At 36.4% G+C, this 18,630-nt stretch overlaps 1 protein-coding gene across 3 annotated transcripts in view; it reads right to left on the bottom strand.

Moving 5' to 3' along the window:
- LARP4B (La ribonucleoprotein 4B) overlaps positions 1-18,630 on the bottom strand; it is a 163,048-nt gene that overhangs the window by 43,674 nt on the left and 100,744 nt on the right. For all 3 annotated transcript variants that reach the window (XM_036759448.1, XM_036759449.1, XM_036759447.1), the window contains 3 exons: positions 6,957-7,026; positions 5,528-5,664; positions 1,725-1,828 (listed from right to left, as the gene is read on the bottom strand). In XM_036759448.1, the coding sequence (XP_036615343.1) occupies positions 1,725-1,828; positions 5,528-5,664; positions 6,957-7,026 (311 nt within the window). The remainder of the gene's footprint in view (positions 1-1,724; positions 1,829-5,527; positions 5,665-6,956; positions 7,027-18,630) is intronic.

Raw genomic sequence — 18,630 nt, 5'->3', positions numbered from 1 at the left:
GCTGAAGGAACTGGCTAGGCCTTTTATTCGTAATTCTTTCTTTGGTACTGTATAAAGTATTAGAAAAATAGCTTGAGATGAACAGGAAGACATCCTGATACCTACTAGCCCAAGAGTGAAGTGGATTATATGACTTTCTATTAAGGCCTCTCTTTCTGTCACTCTCTTTATCCCTGAAGCATTTTAACTTTGAGCATAGTCTACTCTTATATTCCAAAAGCTCTCAAAGGTTAAGATTTTTGTAATATTCTGTTTACATGAGAAAGATTTTGTTTGTGTGTCATCCTGGTGTGTGTGTGTGTTGTGTGTGTGGTATCAAAATGACCTTGTTATGAAGCATTTTGTACCTATTAGGCATAAACACATGAAGGACATAAAGAATTATACTAAAATGTACAAATTTCTATCCTTGTTCTAGACTGAACTGAAATCTGCTCAGCCCCCCAATTGGGATTATTTCTGTACATAATTAAAACACTGAAATTTTTATTACAAGAGCTGTTTTTCTAGATTATTAGCATCAATTTTTCAAGTCACTGGTGCTAAATTGAGAAAATATTTTCTTAAGATAAAGATTCAATCTTTTAAAAAACATACCAGATCTTCACCTCCAAGCCAACCTTTCTTTCCACTTAGATTTACAAGGATTTTATAGTGTTGAAAGAATGTAATAAAAATATTTTAAAATAACATCCCATTTAATATATCCATGTGCAACTACTAAGGAAGATGAATTTTGCAATACAGCCTGAAGGTCAATAAAATGGGATTTTGTTGGACTAGTTTAGACAACAAATTCCAAACTGAGCCCTTGTGGAAAATATGCAGTTTCTAGTCTCTTGAAGAAACAAACCCTGGAAGCATAGCCAGGAATGTAGATTTTAGCAGCAAAGGAGGTAACCTTAAAAGATATATACCACAAATAAACAAAGCTCAAACTATCTAAGACTTTGGAAACACCCATTGAACAGAGAAACTGATTTCCTCATGAAAAACACCACTCAAAATAGGTGCATGTTCATTTTTAAGGGAAGATAAGCTGTTTCACTGAAGCTAAGTTGTTGTTTCATTAACTCATTTAACAAAAACTCTCAAACATTTTTAGTCACCAAAGAGGACTTAAGTGTCTATCAATTCTGTTTCTTTACTATTAAAAAATATCAACTGTCCCCTTAGTCAATTAGGAAAACACTGCAAAAGCAATGGACTACAGGTCTAAACACTTTCCCCCTCAGGTACTACTTTTTTATAAACCATTTATACGTACGTGCACACACACACACACACACACGTGTGTGTGTGTGTGTGACAAATATATTTGTAATATATTTATAAGCACTATATATTGTATATAATGATAATGTAATTATTATATATTTATTATTATGAGCGTGCACACATGCACGTGTGTGTGTAGCATACACACACACACACACACATACATGAACCTAAGCAAATACCTTGTAATTTCTGAGCTCATTATTTAGAGCTGGAGGGTGTTCTAGTCCAATCCCTCATTTTAAGAGATGAGAAAATTGAGGCTTATCAGGGAGGTAAGTAGTTTGACCAACAACTTATGAAAATTAAAGAAAATAGTGAGTCGTGGATTTTATGACATCTTCAATTTTTCATTAAACAAAAAAAAACCCATCCCAAAACCACTCCCTCCTCCCCATAGTTTCAAAGTATACTTGACAGTCTAACCCCGAATATAAATTCCTTACTTCTACAGGAGTAGATTCGGGTATTTCACGCAATATAACAATGCAGCGATTCTGATTTGGCCTGACTTTTTCTCCATTCTCATCCACTTGGACTAAAGGCAATGCTACATAGAAGAAAAATACAGAGGGATGAAATTTTCTGTGTTAACACTGAAAGAAACAGACTACTTAAACCAATATATTAAAACCTTCATAATTCACAAATGACAGTCATTGCATAGAATTTTTGTTACCAAATAGGCAGTAAATAGTACATTTTGAGCTTAAAAATAAATTATCTTAATCACAGCTATATAACATTTCAAGCAAACTATACAATTAAGAACTAAACCCCGCAAAAGTACACTTGCCAAATTAACAACTGTCAGAAACCGTTGTTAAAAATCATTATGGTACCACACTGATTTTTTCAGCTGTTCTCATATAGTAGAAGTTTAAGATGTAGTTTTGAAAAAAGTTTAAAAAGCATCCTAATAAACAGCACTGTGAAACTAAATTTTCTATGAAATCAGACTAAGCCCAAAAGTCACTCAAAAGTTCAATACAAATAGATATTTTGTACAGTCTTTATATGAATAAGAATTATTGAGCTATCAATTCTGAAACTGATTTATCTTTAATTACCAAATGAAACAAATTGTTTTACATGACATTTAACCTAGCTAGAGAAATGCCAATAAAGATCTTTAACAGTCTTATTCTGATTTTATAATATTCTAGAAGCAACAGTATTGGAAAGACAAAAAAGAACAAACTCTTAGTTTAAAATTATATATACAAATAATTTATAAAGTTGTCAATTGATGCACAATCTTTCAGTGACTTGCCCAAGGTCACACAGCTAGTAAGTGTATAAGAGTGTCTGAGGCCAGCTTTGAACTCAGGTCCTCCTGACTCCAGGGCTGGTGCTCTACTCACCGTGCCACCTAGCTGCCTCCAGTTTTCCATTTTTTGAAAAAGGCATTTTATTGTTATTAAAAAATTTAGATGTATATACCAGTAACTGCAAGATGTACTTTCATGTACCTGAGGTAACGGAAAATATCCCCATGGGCCAGAAATGTATTTTTGACAATAGAAACACTTCAGCACCCATAGCTCGTATATTATCAAAGGGTATGCTCAAATTTCATTTTTTAATTAAAAAAAAAAATCTGTTAAAAACACCTACAAGGCATTGTATTAGAAACTACAGGGGATTAGACTCTTCTCTTTACCTAGTCTAACCCACCTATTTAATCCCTTAATTCCATCCTTTCCCTGATTCATTTGGCAGCTTGCCCACACAATTATCCTGCCTCATAAAATAAACCTCTGCCTCTCAGGATCTACTGCTTCATTCCCTGCTATCTACAAATATGCTCAGATTCTCCAGTTTCTTAAAGATAACCCTCACTTAGCTTGCCATCTTCTCAAATGATCATATTATATCTACCTTCTCTTTAACAGTCAAATTCCTAGAAAAAAAAGCTATCTATACTCACTGCCCCCATTGTCCTTTCTTTCCACACTTCAACTTCTTGAAATATGGCTTCCAACCCTATTACTCAAAGGAAACTACTTGTCCTACATTACTAATGACCTATCAATTTCTAAGCTAAATAGTGTTCCTCATTTGTTTTTCTGGCACCACTGACTACATTCCTGTCTTAGATGTCTTCTCTCTTTTCTCTTGGCTCTCTGACCACCCTTGTCAACCCCCTTTTCTGGATCTTCATCTGTACCCCACTCGCTAATTGCACCTATACCACAAGGAATTGGTCCATTACCTTATTCTCTCTCGATGACCTCATCAGCTTCCACAGATTGAATTTTTACTTTACTAAAGACAGCTCCTAGATCTATTTATCTAGCCTTAGTTTCTCTCCTCAGCTCCAGACCAACATCACCAACTGCCTACTAGACACTTCAACATGGATATCCTGTAGGCATATGAAACATCATGTCCAAAAAAGAACTCATTATTAATCTATCCACCTCAAATTCACTCTTCTGCTGAACTTCGCAATTTCTTTAGAGTATACCACAATCCTTCCAGTAACATGAGTTTGAAACCTTGAAGTCACCTCCACTTACCTTCTGTCACCACACTTATCCAATCAATCATCTGGTCTTACTGCATCTACCTCCACAGCAACTGTTCCATTCTCTCTACTCATATGGCCACCTCCTCTTCCCCTCCGCCCACCTTCCTCCTTGGTTGAGGCCTTCATCACCTCTAACCTGCAATAACTCATTTATTGGTATCCTTGCCTCAGGGTTCTTGCCTCTCCAATTGATTCTCCACAGTGGCTGAAGTGATATTAGTAAAGCACAAATTTGAATACCTCATTTCCCTGCTTAGTAAACGCCAATGGCTCCATATTGTCTCTACTATCAAATGCAAACTCTTGTTTGGCATTTAGAGTCCCCTACAACTTGACTCTAGTCCACCTTTCCAAGCTAATAATACACCATTACTCCCATTCTTTGGTCTAGCCAAACTTCTCTCCTTAATTCTTCTTCAATTCCCTACTTCTCTATTTCTTTGCAAGACTGTTACAGATGCCTGGGATGTACTCCTCCCTCTTCACCTCTGTTCTTAAAATCTATAGTTTCTTTGTTTTTTTCCCCCTTCAAAATTCAGCTTAAACACCCCCTCCTACATGAGATCACACTGGCTGCTGCTGTCTCCTCTCTGCCTCCATCTAAATTACTTTGTATTTGTTTTATATGTTTCTATAAATAAATGTGTTGTCACTCTCAATAGAATGTAATCTCATTGATGGCAAAGACTTTCATTTTTGCTATGCTCATGATCATAGATCTAGAGCTGGAAGGAAAATTAGAAGTCATCAAATGTAACCTCGTTTTACCGGAGGAAACAGGGATCCAAAGGGGTCAAATCATTTGAACGAAATCACACTGTAAAAAAGGAAACTGAGCTGGGATTGGATTTGAGGGAAGAAGAGTCCGAGGTTAACTTTCTGAGGACTTTCTGTCCCCAGTGCCCAGCATCATGCCTGACATATATATAAAATATATATAAATATCTGTTCACTGACATATATAAGCTGAAGACTATTCTCAAGAGACTCAAAACCACACGGTTGCATTACACAAATGCAAAACACAAATATCCCATTTCTTTGTTTACTTTGAATATCTGAATATAGAGATTACATTTAAGCAATTTCCACATTTACCATCATAATTTAACATCTACAGAAAGAAACCTGTGCCAATCTAAAGTTACTGGCATCTGCTCCTTTGTTTTATTGCCGTGAGAATGTATCATATCCAGTCATAGCATTTAAAAATTCCTTCCCCCAAATCCCTGCTAACAGTTCAATAAAACCATGTAGAAGTTATTTCAGGAATGAAAGAAATAAACCCAATGTTAAGAATGCCTTTAATTAACTTCCCAACAACAATGGTATTTTACTTCATGTATTAGGTTAGCTAATAAACATCACCATTTTATTTTAAAAATTTATTTTAAGAAAATAGTTACTTTTCTGGCTTTATTAAACTGCATTTTTAGTTTGTTATTAATTAAATTAGCACATATAAGACATATGGCACCAAAATATGAAAATATAGAATAATGGATTTAGACATTTGCCTTTAAAGACCTTGCAATCTACTAAAATAGTGATATGAAGCAGATTAAAAATTCACATGGAAATACTGACGACCAAAACATACCAAGTACTACCTTGAAATAATCAAGGTTTTTTTTTTTTTTAAACAACAGATATTTCACTGGTGCATAAAGAATAGGGATCACATACGTTATTTACTTCAAAAGATCTTTCACTTACATCGAAGAACTTCAACAATTAAATCCAAATCAGTACTGAGTTTCTTGATATGGTCAAGGTTAGCTACTGTTGTTATTGGCACATATTGATCACTATCCATCTGTGATATGAGATACATGTCACTTGCAAGATTCTCTCTGTTTAAAAAAAAAGAGGGGTTTATTTTATGAATCATTATTAAACAATAAAATCAAAGTGTATTACTTCTTCAGATATAGGCAGGGATGAATCCACACATATTTCTTGCTTTACATGGCATATTCCTTATAGGGTTCATGTAATACAAATTTTATACTTTGAATTATTCCTTGAATATTAGACATGATTCTACAACTGAAGTCCTTAGATTCAATGATTCATCTTGGAATTGAGGTAGCCCTGGGTTCTCAAAAATGATTTAAGTAGATTCTAAATTCTGAGAAGCTATAATTATAGTAGATAAAGGGTAGGCTGTGTTATACAAAAACTAGCCTGGATCACCTCAATAAGGCTTCTTACCAAAAATGAGCCACCAAGTGATAAAACTTTTGGCCACAGCAACTTACAATTTTTTATTAGAGTGTGGACGAATTGAAATCTGGGAAGAAAACTTATATGAAAAAACATTTTTTTGGAAAATAAAATAACAGTCCTGACCTTATTTTTTAATTAAATCTGGTTTTAAAGTGACATACACTTATTTGCCCCAGAAATCTACTTAAATAACAATTTTAAAGAGTTATAATTCTTGTGAATACAAATGACTTTTCCCTTTAGCAAGATATTAGCCAGTAAGTTGAAGAGAATCTTACAGCTGGAACGAACTTTGGACATTTTCTAACTGAACCTCATTTGAGAGCTAGAGAATTAATAATAACAACCACACCACCATCACCATAACAATAATATCAACTAACGACTATACGTTGTAGAAAATGACTGCTCTTCCATTTCTGACCAGCCACCTCTAATACATGTACTTTTGGAAACAAGGTTGTCGCAGAAGTAGAAGACTGGTTTAGTATAAATATATCATTATAAAAATGCAAAGCACAGTCCATCTATTTGACAGTAGGAGAGTAAATATCCAATTCAACAAGGGAATTCAGAACTTTCTGTCTTTTCCACTTACTTTTCACTATTCCTCAAAGAATCCATTTGCTTCTCAGAGAACAAAAAATGTTACGAAATGTACAGCTATAAAAATGGAATATTTGGCATTCTAAGTGACAGTAGATATTGGTCTTATGTTTTTAGATATAACGCAGAAGAGGGTCTTAAATTCTCCCATGTTTCATGAAAAGTGAATAGCTACTTAAGATTTCAGATTAAAATTTTTGATACATGTACTCCATCTTTATTCCAGCAAACTCCTGCACATGGCCATACACCCCTAATAATATTTTTTAAATTGACACTAAGTCCCTATAAATCATAACAGTAGTCTTACCGAGATAAGCAGAATTCCAGTGTTTTTTTAAGTACTTCTCGGGGGTCTTCCGGGACTTCTTCACTTTCTTCTATACAAAAATAACAAATAACTCAGAAAACAAGATAAAAGTATACAACTACTACTACTAAATAACTATTCTGAAAATGTTAGAACCAATTTTCTGATTTAACATTATTATTACTATTCCTTCATGGTCAATCAATGGAGATGAAGAATAAAAGTTATCAACTACCCATCCAACATGCAAACGTGGGGGAAAGAAGGCAATTGATAATGAGTCTTTGGGAGTCCATCTGCTAGAGCTGTAGGAAGTTATGTTTCAAATAGAGTTGGACTAGATAACCTCTAAAGTTTATTCCAGTTCTAAAATGCCATACTAGATAAAACTCTAGTATTTTATTATACTGAATTTTCTAATGAAAGAGAAGGGTAGTAGATATGTCATTTATCCAACTTATGCATTTTGCTTTGCTGTAACAGAAATTTCCAAAAACACCTTCATAAGTACATTCCCTGAATTATATTAACTAATAAACCACTTAACAGGTACAATCAACAGTGAATTGGTTTGCTTGTCTTCTCATAGCTCTTTGAATGAAATTTCCCCATCTTTTCTGGATCAATGGGTGTGAAATGATATGACAGAGTTGTTTTGATTTGGATTTCCCTGGAGGTGGTTTTTAATATTTTCTATTCTCTAACTACCTTAAATAGCCTGAATTTTTCCTTTTGAAAATTGTTTGCTTATAGTCCTTGATCACCTGCCTACTGAGGAACAGATCTTGACTCTATATATTTGTGTCAATTCTCTACAGATTTTGGACATTTGCCTGATCAGATATTTAATGAAAAGGTTTTTTCCTTTCCATTTTCATTTTTTCTCACAATTCTAGCTGCAAATTTTTTGTTTGTTCATAAATGCTTAATTTTATTTAATCAAGATTATTAATTTTGTCATTTATGATCTCTTCTACCTTTCTCTGATCACATAAATTTCCCTCAATTCATAGGGTATGAGAAAAAATTTTCCATTCTCCTCTACTTCCTTGTGGTACAACTTTTTTCTATATTTAACACATATGGACTTCATTATGGTATAAGGGATGAGATGTTGATCTAAATCTATTTTTTTGTCAAGCAGTTTTCTATTTTTTTCCCTTCTTGTCCCTTTTCAGCTAGTCATATTCTTAAATTATCGAAATAATAGATTTCTACATGCACTTATTAATAAAGTCTTGCTTGTTTATTTAGTCTATTCACTTATTTTTTATACCCAATTACCAGTTCTGAAATGTTGCTTTGTAGTATATTTTGGGACTCAAAAGCAAGATGCTCCCTTCATTCTTATGTTCCCCATTATATCTCTTGATATTCTTGACCTTTTATTGCGCCAAATATACTTATTTTTGCTAATTCTATGAACCAAACCTGTTCTAATTATTTCATCTTGATAGAAAACTTATGGAATAATTTGAGCAGTAGTATCATTTTTATCGAATTGGCTAAGTTCAAACTTCAAATAACCTCTAACAGTTTAGATAGTTTTGAATTTCTAAGAATTATTTTGTAGGTAAAGTTATTTAAATGCCTTATATAACTTGGGAGGTTAATCCCTAGACATTTAAAATATTCTGTTATTTCTAAAAGGAATTTCTTCTCCTCTTTCTTAGTTTTGTTAGTACGATGAAAACAGATAAGAGATTCGTGTACATTTATTTTGTATTATACTACTTTGCTAAAGTCAGTCTCAATTTTATCTACTGACTCTCCAAAATTGGATATACAGGAGGATACATTTAGGTACATGAAAAAAATTAGAAATTCTATTTAAGTTTTAATTTTAAAAAGTAAAAATTTACTAATATTTAACATAAGAAATGACTCTGGCAGTCTTACTCCCTATCAGATGGTCATGTGTTGCATGAGGGAAAAGGATTTCCACAAAACCTAGAGGAATTAACATGAGGGCCATCATTTTTATGTATTATGTGCATGGCTAAATTACTTTATACATTATATCATCTAGTTTTAACTAAAGACTGTCAAAAATGGACAAGAGTTTAAAAAGACTTTCTAAAGAAGCCTGAAGATGACATCAATAATTCAGGTACAAGTGAATAACAGATGAAAATGGCAGGTGACATTTCTTCTGTGCCTACTGTAACCTTTTTATTAGCTATGTAAGTTAAAAAAAGAAAAAGGAAATAATCAGATCCAACAAGCAAAAATAATCAACATTATCAAGTAGATTATTTGAAATGTGTGTTTATATCCCCTATTATAAACAATGATCTGGTCCCAAAGTGTATATAACACCTTGAGATATTGGCCAATCATAGTATGAAGTCACCACAGTCAGACATTTTGTAGCAAAAAAAGATATAAGGATAACTTACAAAAAATACTTGTAGCTACAAACTTAAAATTTGCAAAGAAGATTTTATACACTGCTTTAATATCTTTTAAATGAAGAATTTCAATGGGTTTTGAATCCATTTGTTTTTCATGGCACAAAAAGCTAACATCTTATAACAATAACAATAAATATAAACAGTAATAGAGAAAAAATTTACCTCCTCTTTTGCATGTGCTTTACTCCACTAATTTCTTTTTCTTTTTTTCTTTATAGCATATACTATGTAAGTTGAAAGTGCAGATAATAGCACCCTTTCTACTTTTCTCTTGATGTTACTCTGAAAGCTTCCAGCATTTCTGGAATTCTAGCTCCTAGACACTTTTTGTCAAATCAAGGTAAGGTCCTTTTATTCCTATGCTTTTTAGTTCTTTGTGTATTTTGCTAAAGACTTTTAATATGTCTATATAGACATAATGATTTAAAATATTATTTGTTTTTAATATTTATGTTTATAATTTTCCAAATATTGAACTATTCTTGCATGCCTAGCAAAAATCTAATCTGATCATAGAGAATACTTTTTGAACATATTATTGTAGCTTCTGTGCTAATATTTTATTTAATACATTTACACAATCATAATAAGTTCATTAGTGATACTGCTCTCTTTCTTCACCTTTCTCTACTTAGTCTAGCTATCAGAATCATCTTTGTTTCATAGAGGATATGTAGAACAGTATCATCTTAATTTTTGTAAACATTCCACTCTAGGCAATTGCCAATACTATAGATTGCTTCATTGGCAGGGGGTATTTTCTCACTTGAGAAAAGTTTTCTCACTTCCTTTAGCAATGAAATCACAGGTCCAATTCCTATCAGAGTTAACATAGTAGTTATTTGTGGGTTTGTTTTTGAAAAATGTTAATCAGAATCCACTTATATACCTATCCAGACAAGAATTTGTTTCTTTGACAATTCTTTTATGTTTTGATCTAATTATCTCTGACGAGGTTGTTTAATCCAGGTATTTTTAAATCTTTATAGATAATCATTCATTTTATTAGTTTTACATCTGCGGACAGTATATAATTAGGCAGAGTAGGGTTTTTAGAAATTATTTTCTTTCTTCTCCATTGTGAATGCAAATTCCCTCTTCTCTTCTTAAAAAAAAAATCAAATTACTTTTATGTAATCAAAGTTATTTATTTGATCTTTTGTAATTTCCTCTATCCCTTCTTCTTTGGTTAAGAATACCTCTACCCGTAGTTATGAATGACTTGAAAATCTAATTTTTTATGCATGATCTTTAATGGTGAGGTCACATATCCACTTAAAATATATTGCAGCTTTATCAATGAGGAAATTCTTTCATAAGTAATTTGTGCTTTTTAATTTATCAAACATTGGGTCATTGAGTTCTATTTTTTTTTAAATTACTTTTGTCTAGGTTTATTTGATAAAAACTGCCAGGAAAATTAAAAAGTAGCCTGGCAGAAACGAGGCATGGGATAACACCAACCCTATATTCCACAATACATTTCAAATGAATCATATCACAGAAAAATTAGGAGAAGCAGACCAAATGCCTTTCAGAGTTATGAGCAGATGCATTATTAACCAAACAAGGGATAGAAGTAATTACAAAAGATAAAAATAGAAAACTTTGATCACCTCAAACTGAAAACCTTATGTACAAATAAAACTAATGCGCCCAGGATAACAAGATAAGTGGTCAAACAAAAAAAATCACTACAATAAAGACCTGATATCCAAGAAATTAAAAAAAAAATTAACAGATATATAGTTATATATGAAATACACCCATCCACACCCAGACACAATCCACGCATATTTCAAAATAAGACCAAAAGCCATTTGCCAGTGGTTAATTGGTGAAAGGATATGAACAAAAAGCTAAATGGTAAAAGGATATAAATAAAGGGTTCTCAAAAAAAAAAATTGCAAGTTACTAATAATAATTCTAAAAAAAATACTCCAAATGACTATTAAGAGAAATGCAGCAAATGGCAAAATAGACACAAGATAGGTATTGTTAATATCAGAAGGGTTATGGGAGGATAGGCACACTACTGCATTGGTGTAGCTATGAATCACTACAACTATTTTAGAAAGCAAGATGAAATTATGCAAAGTGATTAAAATGTCCACATTCTTTGATCCCACTGTAAGAAATGGGAGGAGGAGTTTTGTTTCCACAGAAGTAAAGGTGTGCTTCCCCGCCCTCCCCCACCCCAGCTTTAGCAGAGACCAGGCATCAAGGTTGGTCAGGTGAGAGGTCAGAGGCTTGTACTCATGTGCATACTTTTTGAGAAGGCAGTCTGGGGGATCAGAGAGGCCAAACCCACTTGAACCTGTTCAAGCTTATCTAGGGTCTGGTCTTGGTCAAGAATCCAGGCCTACTGATTTGCATCATTTGCATATGTTAAAGAGGGAAAGTAGGGGAAGTAAAAGAATATAGTTTAATCCTAAACTAAGACAAGGAAAATCTAATTAACTTCACTTTTGCTTCTGTATCCTTATTACCCTATTTATATAAACTGTATAACCTAGGAAAACTATGTAAAAAACAAAGATTGTAAACTAACCATGACTCTAGCAGGAGTGGAGGGAATGGTTACCCCTGCTCCTGCAGCTGTATCAGTGTGAGTGTTCCCGCGAGCACTACACCCACTCTCCTGGGGAGCGTAATAAAATGCCTTCCTCTGCCCACTCTGGTCCTGAATTCTTTGGGTATGAATGGGCAAATCACATGGATTTTCCTAAGGTCAAGTGAAGGGAAGCAACAGGCAGCGGAAGCTCGCCAGGCTTACTCCTGGATCTTGCCTTGGGGTGTCCTGTGATCCCCACTGCGGTGTTAAGAGGGCTACCACTCTGGATTCCCTTGGGGAACCCTGTGGTCTGTACGGCCTTCTTAAGGGGATATCACATGGGACTTCCGGCCCTGTCTCGGGAGCCTTGTGATCTTACTGCCATCCTAAGGGGCCATCACTTGGGTCTTCCTTAGGGTCTGACCCCTAGGAGGCCCTGTGATCCCCACAAATTAAGGGATGGCTACTACTTGGTCTTCCTCTGGGAGTCCTGTGGTCTGTACAGCCTTCCCTAGGGATTATCACAGTGTTCTTCTTCAGGACTTTGGCCCTGCCTAGGAAGTCCAGTGATCGCCAAAACCACGTTTCTCACAATTTGGGGGCTCGTCCGGGATTCTGAAGACCCCAGGAAGGGTGAGTAAGATAGGGCAGAGGGAAGACCGCTCCTGCTCACTGTTAGAGCGGTCCCACTGTCTTAAGCTGAAAATCCCCTGGAGGCTCTAAAGGACCCGAGACCTTGTTTGAATAAGAAGAGTGTGCAGACAAACGCAAAGGGAACGGCCGGAGACTGCGCAAGTCAGGTCACCTGAGCAAGGTAGGAACAAACGGGTAGTAGTACTGCCTTGTCAAGTCTGGGGGTTCTAGGTTGAGAAGTAAGGTTTGCCTAGAATGGGAAATAAGAGCTCTAAGAAAAGGTACCTGGGGAGGATGGAAAGGATCCTCCTAACATTCCTCCTCCCGTTAGGAAGAATGTTGGCTAGCTGGGAAGACAATAAGTCAACCCAGGGAAAGTGTACCTAAGTGGGGAGAATGGATTTCTCCTAGTGCTTGGAAGAAAAGCACTCGTGGGTCGACCCAAGGAAAGTGATTTGGTTTAATATTGGAAGTGAGTCTGAATTCAAATTCTAAATTGTTCAAGTGAAATGTCTGTCTAATGTTTTGTCTGTGCTTTTTTGTTCTATGTTCAGGTAAAAATGTTTAACTCTAGGAGACCTTTGGTATTAAAATAGTTAGATAAGGAATCAGAGCTGAAACTGCCAGTCGGCAGGGCTGGGGGCTCTGAATTAAGGGTTGGTTAGATTTTAGAGGAAAAATCTGTGTATTTTGTATTGAGTTAGCCTATCTAACATCAGGCAAGTGTTTAAACTATAGAGGAGAAGTAAAGGGGTCTGTATGAAAAATTGGATGACCACTTTAAAGAGGCTCAGTGGTCTGCTTAGAATGTGATTAAAAATTGTTGGTCATTTTTAAGTTTTAAGGTAAAAAGAAAGCAGCTGGGAAAAAGGAAAGCTGGGTGAGTATGTAATTTATTTATTTGAAATTTGGGTCAAGATTAAGAAAAGAAAGATTGAAACTGGAAATATGGAGAGTAAAGTTTCAGTAAGATTGGGAAAATAAGAGAGATAGAAGGTAGAGATAAAAGGGGGGGGTTGTAGAATGGTGGCTTGAGACCACCTGGTATTCAGTCCACGTGCTGTTCTTGGCCTCCCCCTCCCCCCCACCCCATCTTAGAAGACTGGGTGTGTCAATTAGGATTAGTTAGTGCTTAGAAAGGTAAGCTCCCTTGCCCTCAAGGGGCTGCCAGGCCCCACCTAGGGAGGAGCCCTTAGAAAACTGAAAGGGATTTTTCCCTTTATCAGAGGCAGCAGGCTGAAGGGGAAACTGAGAAATATTTTAGCTTAGTATAAAGAATGAGTGGGGGAAGTTGGTCCTGTGGTCCTTAAGAGTCCAAAAAGTTTTTTTTTTTTTAAGAGAATTGCCCCACCCCTTCCCCCTCAAAAATCCTTAGAATCCTTAGGCATTTTGTTAATTGCCAGTATGCATAAGACGAAGCTTGGAGAAAGCAGGGTGCCAAATTCAAAACTGGATGGTTCTTAAAGCAAATAATGATATGAAATAAAGTTTTCTTTTTTTTATAAGTTTGACCAGGCAAATATTCCTAATACTAGGCAGAATTAATGTCCATACTCAACCTCCTCTTTTTGGGAGAAGAAAAGGGTATGATTAGAAAGGCAGCCATGGAGGGATGAAAAAGGGGACACCCTCCAGGACCAGGAGTGGCAGCTGCAGATAGAGAATTCCCAAATGAAGATCCAAGCTGGGATAACAATATTAAAGAACATCATAGGAATATGCAGGATCTTAGACAATTGGTAATAGAAGGGATAAGGGAAGCTGTGCCAAAATCACAGAATATAAGGCTTTTGAAATCAGGAAAAATAAAAAAAAAATGAATCTCCTTCTCACTTCCTAGAAAGAATTAGGAGATATTCAGGATCCTGTTAAAGAGGTTAAATCAAAATGAAGGTTGTTAGTGAACCATTGGTTTCTGGGGGTGCTCAAGACCCCAAGGTGCCCACACGCTGGGTCCTGCCGAAGGAATTCGGCTTGGGCCTTCTCGGCCAAGGGAGGGGACGGGGTTTGTTGGAGGTTCACTATGAGGGGTTGTCTTGGGTGGTCCCACCCCTTTGTGACACCTGTCAGGTGGGCCAGACTTAGTCTGGGCTGAGCTAGATTGAATCTGAGCACCTTCAAGGAGGCAAGATGGAGATTATATACACAAAGATTGTAGGAGGCATTGAGGGATGGTCTGGGGTGACTAGAGGAGGGCTTTAGGAAGGGTCTTGGGGAGGAGTCTAAGGAGGACGAGATGAGGTCAGACTCCAGCAACCAAGAGAATGGAATTAAGGGTTGGAAGTACCTGAAGGCCTGGATGTTGATAGTATCAGGGGTGGGAAGTAGCTGGACAATAAAGAGCAAAGCTAGGTAGAGATTTGGGCCTAATGATAATGTAAGGCTTGTGGCCTTAGGGGAAGGCCAGATCTAGTTGGAAGATTCAAGGACAGTTCACGGGGGCTCCAGAGACTGTATTCCAGATTGAAGGGGGTTCCCAGAGACTGTGCCCTCATCACTGTGGCCCAAGGGATACTAAAAGTAAACTTTGTTGCTAGGGTATGGCCAGATATAAATAAGAAATTGAGAGAGATGGAGTGAGAGATCAATAGGCGAATTATTGAGAGAGGCTCAGAAAGTATATGTAAGATGGGAGGATGAAAGACAGAAACAGAAAGCTCAGGTCGTGGCCAATACTATGAGGGAAATTATGAGGAAACAAGAAGGAAGAGGGGATCATAAACAATCCTTAAGGGAGAATCTCAAAGGGCACAGGGCTTCAGGATATAGGAGAGATATGGGTAAATGGGCGGGTAGGACAGTCTGTTACTATTGTAATAAAGGACATTTTAAGAGAGAGTGACTTAAGAAAGGAAGAACAGGGAGCTCCCCTCCTCACTTTTGAGGAAGAAGACTATTGTGGTCTGGGGTTCTGTCTCTAGACCCAGCTGAGAACCCCTAGTAAACCTAAAGTTTGGGGATCATAAAGAAGACATAATATTCTTGGTAGACAGGGACAGAGAGATCTTCCCTTTGTACACTACCCATTGGGGTAAAAATTGGGAGAAAAATCCTAAAGGTTATGCGAGTTAAGGGTGAGGATTTCCAGGTACTGATCTTAGACTGGACCCCTATCTATTGGAAGGGTCAACAGGTTGTTGCTCAATTTTTTTTATATATATCAGAAGTAATAGGATCAACAATTCCTATATGTGGTGACCTGGAAGTGCAATTGATGTCATCTGAAATTTATTGTTTCTGTATTTCTAAAATTCTCTTAGATTGTGAAGTTTGAGAAGACCATTGTGATTTTAATCTGAGTTTGATATATGTGAATTGGGTGCTTTTAAAGGATGTGATGAAAATTTGATAATTCTGAACTGTCATATTTGGTTTAGAAATGTATTTACCTAGACTGAAATGGGTAGTTCAAATTTTACATACATAATAATGTTTAGGGCATTATTACATTTTGTTAGAGCTGCATTAGGTTTAAGAAGTTGGACAATTGCTATAACCTAAGAAATTATAACTTCCAAGTTTTGTCTGGAAGTTCAATTGAAATACAAAGGCCTTGTTGGGTCCTCCTGTCAATTTAGGATACATTGTGAACAGTTAGAAATGTGGCTTTATAAATTTTCTTACAATACTAAGAGTATTGGGCCTTAAAAATGAAAATGTTACCATTAGTGATTAAAATAATTTCTCTTGTAATCTAGAGGTTAGATTAGGAATTGTACTTAGTTAAGAAATTGATGTTGTTAAGTGGACCAAGGATTTTTAGATATTCAATCTTGTGTAAAGTTTTCAGGGTAGAGGGATTCCTATGGACAAAGGGTATGTAATGTATAGAAACTAAGTGTTCTCCCCATTACAACACCCTTTTGACTAAGGAATTTTGTGATATCTGGAAATTCTGTAATAACAAAGAATTGAGTTGTTATAATACTTTGAAAAATACAGGGGTGTGATTTTCAAGCCTGTATCATCTAAAGATATATTTATGTATGTTAATCTGGAGGTTTATGGACTAATTGGTGATGGCACTTTGGGAATTTGAATTAATCCCAATGTTTAAAGGTTACTTTGCTTTAAGAAGGAGACACATCTCATTTTAGAGCTGTCCAAATAATTGTTCTTATAATTTTTAGAAGGCCTGCTGAATTTCTACCTGTAAGCTAATTGGTTGCAGTTCAAACCTATTGAGACTGGGTGCTGATTAAATCCTGGAGAGAAACTAAGCTTCAGCCCAGCTGGGAGGGACTGTTCCAGGTACTTCTCACTACAGAGACCGCTATACGAACTGCTGAGAAAGGGTGGACTCATTACACCAAGGTAAAAGGACCTGTGGGGGGAATCCCAAGAATGGACTATTAAGGACAATTCCGACCCCTTGAAGATTATTCTACACCGGAAGGGAGAGGGACACCAGGAGAGAACGGACTAATAACCTTTGTATTAATATTGTTTCCATTATCTTGTTAATCATTCAGTATATACCAGCTTCAATGAAGGATGGAGGGATTATTCCACTAGTTGAAAATTAGGAATAGTGGGGATAACAGGGACAGTGGCATTTTTTTTTTCCTTCCATCAGACTAAGGGGGGAGGCATAAGGGAAAGCACAGGCTTATTTCTTCTGGAAAAGGTAAAAGAGAGCTTAAAAATTAGTCAAGAAAATGAGATCCAGATACACTCCTATTGTCCTGGTTACTTGGATCGCTCTGACCATCGGAGCCCCTATCTCCCCTCCATGGAAGGAGGAGAATAAGTTTAACTAATTGTTGGATCTCTGGGGGTCCACAACAATTTGAAAATTGGCCCTGGGTACCTGTACCTCTGAGTCCGGCCTGGATCCTTAGTAATTGGTCTCTTCCATACCAGACCTAATGATCTCTTGTGGTATAAGGCTTATGAGTAAGGGTAATATAGGTTGGAATTTCTGGCACTCGGTGTCAGTATAGCAAGGTGTCAAGCAGAAAGAAAAACTAGTGGAATACTCCTGGATCCTTATAGACAGTGGGGAAGGGATAATGGTTCTTATTTTGGACATTTTGATACTTTTTGGAGTAAAAGTAACAAAACAAGTAGCCCCCGGGTAGAAAAGTGTGAATGTAGAAGGACAGAGCAGCTGTGGAGGTGCCAATATCGAAGGAATGGAACCCGGTCTTACCAAGGAGGGCCCTTGGGGTTCCATGATAAGCAATATTATCCCTTTCTTTGGAGCGCTTCCAAAATACACAAGACAGAGCAACCAGCCCTAAAAGGACTGGATTTGTGGCCATATGGCCTATACCCATCTCCCTTTAAATTGGACAGGGGTGTGCTGTGTGGGGTTGGTTAGACCAAAATTTTTCTTTTTAGCAGGACAAGAAGGGAACAAATTGGGAATACAGCTATATGATGATCTAATGCCCCCAAGTGAGAGGTTCAAGTGGGAGATAGATACTTTCCTAACAGTCACCCGGGATGCCAATGGGTGGGGAGATGAGTGGCCCCCACAAAGAATTGTTCAAAATCTGTGGTAGAGATTATCACCAACCAGACTGCCAAGGCATTGGCCTACTGGCTGATCAGGCTACCCAAACCAGAGAGGCTGTCTTATTATTTGCTAGCAGAAGAGGGAGGTGTTTGTGGGAAACTCAACCTCTCTAGTTGTTGCATAAAAATAGATGATAATGGACAGGTTGTAAAAGATGTCCCAATTCAGACATGGACCAGTCCATTCAATCCTTCTTGGTTTGATTGGTTCAAGGGTTCCTGGTGGAAACAAATTATTGGAGTCTTCCTGCTAGCATTATGTGGCCTATTCTTGTTACCTCTATGTATACCCTGTATTATACAATTGGTTACCAAAACTGCCATTCAGGGTATGGGGGCGGTATATTTTAATGAAGGAGGGAGGGTTAAAAATGTTGATTGTAAAAACAGATGATGGGAAAGATGATGAAGAATGTGAATTAATGTTAAAACAATTTGAGAATAGGAGTGAATAAGAAGTGTGGGAGCAAAAGTCCGAAAAGGGGGGGGGGGGGGGGAAGAAGTTTTATGAGATAATATTATTGAATCATTATCCCATAGACTAAGGCTGGGA

This window comes from Trichosurus vulpecula, chromosome 5, assembly GCF_011100635.1.
Source record: "Trichosurus vulpecula isolate mTriVul1 chromosome 5, mTriVul1.pri, whole genome shotgun sequence".
NCBI classification, from domain to species: Eukaryota; Metazoa; Chordata; class Mammalia; order Diprotodontia; family Phalangeridae; genus Trichosurus; species Trichosurus vulpecula.
This window is presented reverse-complemented; position numbering and strand designations above follow the sequence as displayed.